The sequence below is a fragment of the Schistocerca serialis genome, chromosome 6 (assembly GCF_023864345.2).
Source record: "Schistocerca serialis cubense isolate TAMUIC-IGC-003099 chromosome 6, iqSchSeri2.2, whole genome shotgun sequence".
NCBI classification, from domain to species: domain Eukaryota; kingdom Metazoa; phylum Arthropoda; class Insecta; order Orthoptera; family Acrididae; genus Schistocerca; species Schistocerca serialis.
In genome coordinates this window covers 730,477,283-730,489,533 of record NC_064643.1, presented here as the reverse complement: position 1 = coordinate 730,489,533, position 12,251 = coordinate 730,477,283, and the positions used below count along the sequence as shown (strand labels likewise).

The 12,251-nt window shown below is 36.5% G+C and overlaps 1 protein-coding gene across 2 annotated transcripts in view; it reads left to right on the top strand.

Annotated features, from left to right (window-relative positions):
- Positions 1 to 11,918, top strand: part of LOC126483929 (solute carrier family 35 member F5) — a 176,687-nt gene extending 164,769 nt beyond the window's left edge. For both annotated transcript variants that reach the window (XM_050107206.1, XM_050107205.1), the window contains one exon: positions 8,114 to 11,918. In XM_050107206.1, the coding sequence (XP_049963163.1) occupies positions 8,114 to 8,183 (70 nt within the window). In that variant the 3' untranslated portion in view covers positions 8,184 to 11,918. The remainder of the gene's footprint in view (positions 1 to 8,113) is intronic.
- The last annotated feature ends 333 nt before the right edge of the window (positions 11,919 to 12,251 follow it).

The window sequence follows — 12,251 nt, the reverse complement described above, 5'->3', positions numbered from 1 at the left end:
CACTTCAGTGTTCAGAAAACAAATTCATACTAGAATAGCCTTTTTAATTGTTAAATATTCATTTTTTTTCATTTTGCGCTTCTAAAGAACCTTCATCCACTATTCAGCATCACTACTATATTTCTGAAAATACCAAATATATTTATCTTCAGTGCAACACTTTTACATAAACCTACGAAAGATTAGCGAACATTCTCTTTGTTACTCAGTTGTATCTTACAATTTACCAGTGCTAACTAACAAATGTATTCACAAAAATTAAATACTACCAAGACAGGGTCCCTAACAAGTAGCCTAAACACCACTACATTACTTTAATATGTCTCATACTCATTACTAACTTCAATATTGTCTTACTATTACTTAAAATATCTCATTATATGAGCGTCGTTTGAAAAGTGCGTGCAAAGTCCGAGAGATGGCACCACTGGCGTGTATCGAGGTCATGTTTAGTTAGTAGCATCTTTGGAAAGAACACACACCAAGTTTCAGCCACATTGGTCTATTTCTTTGTGTTTGGCATTCGTGTGAATCAAGGAAGTCGAGTGATTGTCAAAAAATGGACAAAAAAGAATTTCCTGTGGTGATTAAATATTATTTTATGAAAGGTAAACTGCCTCAGGAGACTAAAGGGAATCTTGATAAACATTAAGGTGATTCTGCACCTTCAATTAGAACAGTTTATAAGTGGTTTCAAAATTTTCTGAGTGGCTGTATGGGCACAAGTAATGCTGAACATTCTGGACACCCTGTGGAGGTTATGACTCCAGAAATCATTGATAAAATCCATGATATGGTGATGGATGACAGAAAAGTTAAGGTGTGTGAGATTGCTAGTGCTGTGAGCATCTCAAATGAATGGGTACATAATATTTTGCATAAACATTTGGACATGAGAAAGCTATCCGCAAGATGGATTCCGCGATTGCTCACACTTGGCCAAAAACGGAATCATGTGAAGTGGTACAGGGTTGGTGTGCAGCTGTTCAGGAAGAATCCGCAGGACTTTAAGCGTCATTTTGTCACTGTGTATGAAACATGGCTACATTACTATACTCCTGAGACCAAACAACAATCAAAACAATGGGTTACTAAGAGAGAATCGGCACCAAAAAAGGCGAAGACCATTCCTTCGGCCAGAAAGGTTATGGCGACTGTCTTCTCGGATTTGCAAGGGATAATCCTCATCGACTATCTGGAAAATGGTAAAATTGTTACAGGTCCATATTATTCATCGTTACTGGACCGTTTCAAAACCAAGCTGCAAGAAAAACGCTGGCGATTGGACTGCAAAAAGTCCTTTTCCATCACGACAATGCTCCAGCACACACCTCAGCAGTTGTGGTCACAAAATTACTGGAAATAGGATTCCAACTTGTTTCACATCCCCCCTATTCTCCAGAATTGGCTCCCTTGGACTATATTTGTTCCCCAATTTGAAGAAATGGCTGGCGTGAAAAAGATTTTATTCAAACGAGGAGGTGATTGCAGCAACTAATAGCTATTTTGCTGACTTGGACAATTCCTATTATTTGAAAGGGCTCAACAAATTAGAACAGTGTAGGACGAAGTGTGTAAGTCTAAAATAAGTAGTTTTTATTTTTGCATGGACTTTTCAAATGCCCCTCGTATCACTAAACATATCTTAATTACATCATTTTTAAAGATCAAATCCCTACTTTGCTTTACTTACAAAAATGACGAAAGAATAACATTTGACAGTTACAAGCACTAGTTTATTTATTTATTGTATGGAAATACATATATAAAGATTACAAATTACTACACATCAACATTTAAGCACAGCTCTCCAGCATAAAATACCACAAATAACAACATGTATAGAGGGATATCAGGATCTTTTGTGTATTTATAACCTCACTCATCCCTTTGAGGAAATCTTCAAAAGGACCCTTGTAGGCACATGTGGGACATGAGAAACTGTCTGTTGTTCTGCACCGCAGTCACAGGATGGTGATGAAAATTTGCCCCACTTGTAGAGAGTGTCTGCACATCATCCGTGGTCCGCTCGGATGTGGTTCAAGATATTCCAAATTTCCGGAGGCTGGGTTTCTTCTGGATACAGGGCAGCTTCAGGCATTATGGGGAACAGTTTGTTGCCATCAGCAGTTCCATTCATTGATGGGACTGAATTCAGTTTTCATAAGAGTCCTGGCTATGATGAAAGTGGGATGTCTTGACCTTAGTCTTTTTCACTCTGAAGGGAATACGCCATCCACTATTAGAAGGTCAGTGTTATTAGAAATCTGGTATTCATGCAGTAGTGTGCTCTTCTGTCTGCGTGTGGACTATTAAGCCAGACAGGCGCACAGTACTCTGCTGCTGAGTATACCAAACAGAGTGATGATACCCAGGAGAGTGTGTGCTGATGATCCCCAACAAGAGCCGCAGAGTTTATGGAGAATGTTGTTTCTGGTTTTGAGCTTAGTAGATGTTTGTGTCAAGTGCTCTTAAAAGAAAGTGTCCTATCTAACGTGATCCCAAGTTATTTTGGGTGCATATTACGATGAAGTTTGTCTTCTTCAAAGTAGACATTGAGGGCTCTGTTTGCCAATCTATTGGACGGATGAAAACATGAAACTTCTGTTTTGAGTTTGGTTGTAACCTCCATTTGTGGAAAGAGTGGCTTATGATAAGTAGATCCGAAGTTAGGATTACTTCAGTTCTTTCAAAAGTTTGGTGTTGGGTAGCTACTGCCCACTCATCTACACAGCCAAACTTTCTGGACTATGTTGGAGGGATATCAGATATATATAAATTAAACAAGAGAGGAACAAGGGTGGATCCCTGTGGCAAACCATTATTCAATCCTTTTGGGCAGCTAGTGTCTTTTTCTGTAGTTACAGTAAATGACTTTCCAGTTAACCTGTTGTCAATTATTTTTGTTGTCCATTCGCATGGGATGAGTTGCAATAATTTATAAAGCAGTCCATGCCTCCAACCTGTATCATATGCTCCACTTAGAGTGACAAAAGCAACTGACGTATTATGCTTTATTTGGTATCCTGCTTCAATAAATGTTGTTAAAGATAAGACTTGATCAATGCAGCTCCATCCTGGATGGAATACAGCTTGCTCAAGAGGAAGGCTCTGTAAGATTACTGGACTAATCGGATTTTGTAGAATTCTCTCAAGGAACTTATAAATAATGCTCAACAGTGCGACTGGGCGGTAGTTATTAGTCTGCGCTGGTGGTTTGCCGGGCTTGAGTATTGCTACGATATTTGAGTACTTCATTTTTTTTGGGACTGAACCAGACATCATAATATCAGAGAAGAAATCCACCAGGCATCTTTTTTGTATAGTTCCCACTATGCAGAAGAAATTTTGAGTGGATTCTGTCACTTCCTGGTGGCTTTCTGGGTTTTGGAGTTCTAAGAGCAGCACATATTTCAAGTATGGAGAAAGTTCTTGAGAAGTCAAATTGTTCCTTCGTGTCCTTTTTGAGCAATGTAAGTTTGCGTCTGATATGTCTCGTATGAGTTTATCCCTTGGTGCTCTTGATGTAGACAGTAGATATGAAGCAACACTGTTAGCTGGTATTTGAGTGTTGTTCCTTACTTTTAACTTTGTTTCCATACAACTTCCTTATTAATGACCATGCTTTTCTACTTAATGTTTGAAAATTGAGTGACTCAACAGTCTCACTCCACCTAATTCGTCTGGCTGGGTTGAGGTTATGAAGTGGGTTATCTGCTATTTCTGGCTCCCTGCTTTTTAGAAATCCGTCATACTGTTTCTCAGTAGTTTCATTCCAGTCTGGAATATATTGCTTCCCGTAGCCCCTAGGGATTGCTTTCTTTGCTGCACTTATCATAGCTCCAACAAGCCTTTCATAGTTTTTTGCTTTTGGGGGAATCCAACCATGCCATTTGTCCAGATTTTTAGGAAATACATCCCACTTTGCGTTCCTGAAGTTCCATCTAGGTCCTGGGAAGGATGAAATGAGTGGGATATTTGTCCCTATTTCAATTAAGATTTGACAGTGTTGGCTGGGTGAGAAGTCTTGTAATACGAACCATGATCTTTGGAGAGGTAATTTATTTTAATTAGTTGTTACAAAGCATAGATCATATTGTACTCCTGTCTCCAAGTTGCTGAAACGAACGTTCCTTTATCCTTTGCATCAAACACCAAATACTAGTAGCTACTGTTTCTTTCTCCCCTTTGCATGAGACTGAAGGGCTACATTGAGAAACATTTTTCTCAAGTCACACATTACTTAACTTTCCATGAAAATCTACTTGTGCAGCAAAAGCTTCAAAATGCTGATCAAAAAATCTAATAGTATCAGCACTTTTATATTTTTATCCCTTCAGAATGACAGTGGCAACACCTACTTTCTCCATACTCAAACTGCAATAACTGGATGACAAGTTGTATCCATCCATAGTCAGCATTCCTGTATTAGTGGTCAGATGATGTTTAGAAACACACATTACTTCTAAATAATTTGCAGGCTGCAATTCAGTTAAACAGATCAGAAGTTAATTGATTTTATTTCATAACCCTCTAGTGTTTTTGATAGAATAAATTTACTTGAACCACCTCCTCATTTTCATACATTTTAGACTCAAAATTTTCAGTTTTATTCACTTCTTGTAATACTAACAGTCTGAAAATTGAGCTAACTCCCTCAGCCAACAACCTTTGGTATGGAAGGAGCCGAGACTACCACATGTCATTGTTCAGGTACTAAATTACTACTGCAGTTTTCTGCAGACCATCTCACAGTAGGTCAAGGAAGACTCCAATTTGAAATCTGCTGGAAAAACCTGGTGTGATTCAAGCTCCGCAATGCGACAACTAGAGGCATGTGATGAGTGAAATGGTTGCGCACAAGTGGCTGTTTTACACTCACACCACGCACCCAGACACAATGATTGAGGTTGTGCTTTGCAGCATCTGATAATTGTAAACAAGAATTGGAGGACCTTGGTTCAGGGTGCCCATGAAATTCCTGAACACAAGTGAAAATGGACTCCTCCTGCTAGCTGTCACCAAGAACAACTCTGAAAGTTTGAAGTTGTTTCACCTCTCACTGGTGGCTAAGATGGTCACTGTGGATACCTTCAAGTAGCCAACATATTTGTGTGCTAGACACATTGGATCTATACTGGCAGTTATGGTCTGGGGTGCAATTTTGTATGATAGCAGAATCAGTCTCGTGATTATCCCATGCACTCGGACTGCAGATTTGTACATCAGTCTGTTGATTTGACCTATTATGCTGCCATTCAAGAACAGCATTCCAGGGGGCATGTTCTAATAGGATAATACTAACGCACATACCGCTGTTGTAACTCAACACACACTACTGAGTGTTGACATGTTGCCCTGGTCTGCTCGATCACCAGATCAGTCTCCAATTGAGTATGTGTCAGATATCATTGTGCGACAACTCCAGCATCATCCATAAACAGCATTAACCGCCTCTGTATTGACTGACCAAGTGCAGCAGGCATGGAGCTTCATCCCACAAACTGACATCTGGCACCTGTAGAATACGATGCGTGTTTGCCTGCTTGCATTGAACATTCTGACAGTTGCACGCCAGTTATTAATGTACCATCATTCCACATTTGCAGTAACTTATCTCACATTTACATTAACCTGTGATCTTGCAATGTTAATCATTCAAATATGTTACCTAGATAAATCAACTAGTGGAGGCTCCAGGTAAGACTATTAACAATGTAGGAAAAGACAGATTGCTTCTTACTGTAAAGAAGGCATGTGAAACTGCAGACAGCGACACTTAAGACACTTACATAGAGCCTTTGGGCACAGCCTTCATCAGTAAAGAGAGACCACCATCTCACACACGAGCAGTTACAGGACTCAAGTTTGTTTAGTAACAGTATTAAAGCATGGGCAATTAATAAGAGTAAATTATTATACACTACGGTCAACATTCATGCTATTGAGCACAAATATAATGCAGTCACAATCAAATTTATCAATCTCTGGATACTAAAATGTGAGTCTATAGACACGTATACACAGCATGAAACTGAAATGGTATGTTAAAACAATTTAATTGGATAGATAAAAAAATCTACTCACCAAGCGGCTACAGAATATACACACAAAAGATGGTTATAACCAGCAAGCTTTCAGAGCCAATTGTAGCGGTTTGCCTGCTTTATTTTCTTTGTTTGTTGTCCTTGGTGTCAATGTACTGCGTTGCTACTCTGGCTGGAAAATGGGGTTTGTAATTTGGACACTGACTACAGTAAAGAATGTAGCCGACAGCTGCACAGTTGCGTTTTGCAGATGTTTACTTTTGTTTTTCACAATCCCCCATATACATATTTCATAGGGCCAGTGCACTATTGTTTAACTTTCCATAAGCCTCATTAATAGTTTGCAGGCAAACATCCACATACTGCTACAATAGTTTACTGTTATAAATCTGTGAGCTGTAGAACCCTAACCACACAGTTACCTGTCTTTCAAATAAATTGAACAGTCACTGTCATTGCTTTAACACACAGCCTATTGGTGTAACACTTATTTCATTGTTAAGTTGATGCATTGTTGTCATTCTAACCAACACAGGTTCCTCGTCTGAAACTCGACTTTGGACTGACTGGTTCGTGACCAAAAACTGGACCCTTATACATCCTCGCAATAATAGGTGCTGAAACTACACATTGTTCGAAGTTAAATTTACTGAAATTACAAGTAAAACTTAACTCACAAAATTAACTGAATACATCAAAAAAGTCGTTCCTTTTAACAGTTTCTTCTACTACAAGGTTTAGGCCGAACTATTTGTTAAAATGTTGAAATTAACATATATAGTTACGCAAACAATACTTTTGACAAAATTGGAAATTACTTTGGAATGGATTAAGGGCTGGTTTTGCTAACATGTTTCCGACTAGAGTTAAATAGATACTTTAAGAATACTAGCATTTCGTCTTCCAATCGTTTACAATCATTACAGAATTTATGTTTGGCTATATGTCGGCAATAGAATTTAAGTTATGAAAACTGATTTTGCCCTATAACAAACGATACTAACTAGGCATAGACAAAGTAAATTAGCAAATCAATTGCATACATAAAACTAAGCACAAAATTAGATCTGCTGTTATATTCTTTAAAACTGAGGGCCAACCTTTCTCTTTATGAAAAAGTAGATTATATACATGTTTGTTAATGGTAATTAGTGTCCGCCCCTGGTAGCTGAGTGGTCAGCGCGACAGAATGTAATACCTAATGGCCCGGGTTCGATTCCCGGCTGGGTAGGCGAGTTTCTCCGTTCAGGGACTGGGTGTTGTGTTGTCCTTATCATCCTCATATCATCACCATTGACACGCAAGTTTCCGAAGTGGCATCACCTTGAAAGACTTGCACCAGGCGAACGGTCTACCTGACGGGAGGCCCTAGCCACACGGCATTTCCAATGGTAATTAGTTTAATAAAAATTTTAAGGTGGCAGATGGCAGAACAAGAGGGAAAGAAAAAATATCCCAGCTTGCTTTATCACACAGTGGCTCCTTCTTCAGGGAGAAGGGTTGAAGGGGAAGGAAGAGGGGTGAAGGAAAAGGACTGTAGAGGCCTAGAGAAAGGGATAGATTTTGGGAAACTCATCCAGAGCCACGGGTCGGGGGAGACTTACCTTGTGGGGTGAGAAGGAAAGACTCTTTCCTTCTCATCCTGTGCCTGAGGGAAGAGCCACTGGCTCTGAAAGCTTTCTATATGTGTACATTCTGCCACTGCTTGGTGTGTAGCCACTCAGTCAAATATATTTCTCATTATTAAAAGCCTAAAGGGTCACCAATGAATAATGTTAAGTTGTGTACAGCTAGTGTAGTCTACAAACACTGTTCATTAGAGCAGTATTTCTATACATATAGTTTTATATTTTTGAGGGTTCTCCCCATTGATGAGAACTAAAAAAAGTGTGTGAATTGAGCCTCTTTGGGTCTCAAACTTTTAACATTTTGAAATGTTCTCTCAATTTTGTTGTTTGTTACCAACACATCACTACATAAAAGAACCTATTCTTTTATTTTGCTTCACAGACTTGTTGACTGCTTGGTATATTTTCATTTTACTTTAATGATTTCATTATTTTCAGGACTACTGACTGTGAAGATGAGCAAACCGAGTCTTTGATTGGAATTAACTCAGCTGACCACGAAGCGTGATGACAGTCAAACGTAGATGCGGGTCACATTTTCTGTACAGAAGTATTCTTATATGCTACAAATACTATAGTTCCTGCTTCACATTCGAAAATTCTGAGATACAGGTCAACATTAAAGACTGCAAATATTACAAAAAAAACACATATTTTCAGTGTAGGCAAACCATTCCCTTGAAACCTGTTTAACTTTACAGAAGTGTAATATCGATTTTACCATTGAAGTGGTATTAATTAGTTTTAGGTGTGGATATTTCAAGCTCCACATGTGGCATTTATTCTTCGCACAAATACAAACAACTATTGAAAATGATATTTTAGTACCTTAATGTTAGTTGTTTAGAGTAACTAAATGTTTACTTCAGACAGCATGTACATGTTTCGGTACATATGATTCCAAGTTGCATAATTTGAGTGAAGAATTTGTAATTTTTGTGTGTGATTTTTGACTTTTAGAATGAATTCTTAAGTGGGAGCATGTAACTGGCCATAGAGTTGATGCTGTCATTGTCCTCAGTCTGTAATTTTCTTCATACATCATGTTGTTCTGTTATGGGAATGAATCCAATGCAGATCTGGAAAAGGCATTAACCTGCATTTTGTCAAGAAAGTGGAGCTCAGAAAGGAAACCTTACACTGCTGAAACGCATATTAAAGATTTTAAGGCTATGATTCTCAAAAAAGGAGAGATGGCATCTTATTTAGAAAGCTATTTATATAATGTTATAGACATGTCACAATAAATACTTACCATTGTGAACATACTGTGAATAAGTTTTTCTTTCACTTAAAATGTTAAAATTGATGTGAATAAAAGTACACAGAAGATAAAACACACTGTTATTGTCTCAGTATCTGTCGGATTTCTTTTCTTTATATTTTATGGCATTTTGAACATAAAATAAGGTGGTCATTACACTGCATTTGCCAGTTTAATCCGATTTGTACGTAACCACATTTTCATATGTTTTAGATCATACTTCACAAGTCATAATTTGTTTGATCCTAGAGCACTGTTCTGAGCTCTTTCAGTGCTACACATTTAATCTATCTTTTATAGCTGTTATTTAAATTTACTTGAGGTACAAAATCTGTTGTTCTTGTCCAGTTCTCTAACACCCTTCAAAAGAATATCAGTAATGACTTCTGTCACTTTTTACCTGCATGTTATTACATTATGGTAGACATGAATAGAAACTGATAGAAATTTAAGTTTAATGAACATCAGGGAACTAAATAATTCAGCCAGTTTTTATTTTACCTTAAAAACTGGCAAATACTACATGAACAGAAAGTGAACTGTGACAGACAAACTTGTGACTCATCCCTTGGCTTGTTTCTTTCATTGTTTCCTATTATCTCTTAATGCTGTTGTGTCTGGTATAATGTCTTTTTAAGTATTGTAAAATACGTATTTTTTTCTGTATAGTCTTTGGTGTAATTATAGTCCAAAAGATGTTTCTTGTGGCAGATATTTATCATGTCATTTTCTCTATTCCCATGTGAACATTTTTTGTTCTTACAAACATATTTGATGGATTCATTTTTCCATACTTTTGTATTACAATCAAATAACATTTTAATCTGTCAATTGCATGAGTTTTTTACTGCACAAAAACATTTTGTTTAGCAAAGACATTTTATGTTCAGCAAGCACAATTATTCCTATTGTCGCGATACAAAATTTCTCTGTTCAAGTGATATAAATTGTATATGTGACTGACAAAACTATGTGGAAAAAAAAAACTTTCAAAAAATTCTGGTAATACCAAATGACCTGTCTGTTCTTGGCATGCAGTGGGTTTCAGTTACTCAGTGACATTTTTCTGGAAATCTCATTTTATTCTTTTGACTGGTGCATGGGATTATTTGATACCATTTTGGTTTAGTTTTATTATTTTTTTCATTGTTGCTGAATTAGTTGTATGCAGTCCTTTGAATACTTTGTTTTATGTTTCATTGGCAAAAGCCTGAAATTGTATTTCATATATGACAGTGACAAATTCCAGATGTGAATTGGTTGCCATCTGATTTTATTCATTTTGTTGTTATTGAAGCCCTCAAGACAAGGCACACAGGGAAATACAAATGCATAGCAGATGTCTATACTACTTCACTCTTCTTAAAAATGGCACAGTAATTATTTAAAACCTTGTCATTTAACATATTATTTGTTGACAACAAATAGGAGCCACATGTCAATTGAAGTAGTGTGTGTAAAAGATTTAGAAAATGGTGTGTGTATATTTTGAAAGGAATACTTTAGACATCTGCAATTGGAAATGTTGTAAACGTGATTGGGTGCGTGCAGACATTTTTCCTGTGCAACTGTACTCCTGTTTGTCAGATGCAGACTAATAAAGAACTAGAAGATTCTCTTCCATAGACAGTTTCTAAAATACATTTTTTGATGTAATAATCAGAATGTTGGAGTGCTATAGCAATTTTACTCCAGAAGAGGTTGCAGCTGTCACTCAAGTGTACAGTGGAGTATAGGAATCTGTAACTTATTCTCAGTGACAGTTATCTCATGGGCACAAGAATTGTGTTTGCTCATAGTGTTCTTTTTAATAGTATTTTAATAAATTCATTAATAGGAAGCTAAGTTAATTTCTATTGGTAGATCAAGTGATGTATTTGTGAATGCTCATGAAAGTCAGCATTTTGTTGTAATCAGTGGATGTTGCATTTAAATGCACTATAACTAGCTTTTAATGCCAGTACATTTTTATTTTTGCACACTTTTGAATTGTCATGCTTTGATATTTTTTGCTTGCACTGCAGCTTGTTCTAGTCACAACTTGTTAAGTTTTCCCTTATAAGTGGTTATTTTTTATATAGAGTCTGAGTGTATGTTTTTGGATGAATGTATTATAGACTGCAAGGGCTTAATGTGGATACACTTAAAGATGAAATCTTTTAAATGTGTGAGTATATGGGTTTTGTTTCTCAGGTGAGATGAAAAATGTGGAGGTCAGATGAATAAACATTTTCGAGCAGTGCATTTTTTAGAATTTAAGAAAGAGCATGTTGTAGGAACTTTTTAAAGTTTTTATGTCATATTATTCATACACAAACTGGTTCCTTGTACAGATACTGTTGAAGCTTTCTTGTTTTTGGTAGCCAAATATGTCTATTAATGATGGATTCAGCTGTGAAAAACTTCAAATATTTTTTTTTTTTTTTCTTATTTGCACTGCTGATCAGTTCTGAATTTTGTATAAGCTAAACTGAATGAAAAACCACAGTTAATAACTTGCAAGTTGAGGAAAATTCATTTTACACATACTTTTGAGTAAATCCACAAGAGAGCCATTGGTTCCTTTTACAGATACTGTTGAAGCTTTCTTGTTTTTGGTAGCCAAATATACGTATTAATGATGGATTCAGCTGTGAAAAACTTCAAATATGTTGTATTTTTTTTTCTTATTTGCACTGCTGATCAGTTCTGAATTTTGTATAAGCTAAACTGAATGAAAAACCACAGTTAATAACTTGCAAGTTGAGGAAAATTCATTTTACACATACTTTTGAGTAAATCCGCAAGAGAGCCCTTTGTTTTGAATATCAGAATGCTCTTTGTACTTAAATCATCCAAAATGGTATTTTTTTTCTTTTTCTTTAATGTTATGAGCTACAATAATGCAACTCTTATAATTATATATTTGCTTGTGGGAAATATCACTTGTGATGAACATACATTCCATTTCTTAAACTATGTTGCATTTTTTGTTTCTTTATGTTCATGATCATAAACTGTTGTTGACAATATTTGTGTCTGTGGTATATTTCTTTTAAAGTCCAGAAGTTTACTTTTTTCCTTCCCTTTAATTTTTGTTCCCTTAAACCAGTATTGGAAAGATATTTTTCCTCCCTCCAACATCGGTATGTCATCCATTATTCCTGTTTCTTGTGTTTCTTATTCTGCTGTAGCAAAAACTAAATGAAAAATTCTGAAAGCTAAGGGCTGAATTGTAATTTTTACTTTGCAAGGCTGTCCATTTCCGCATTGGCAACTGGTCACTAGGCACCTCGATGTCTAATACATTTTTGAACCGGTTAATTTATATAA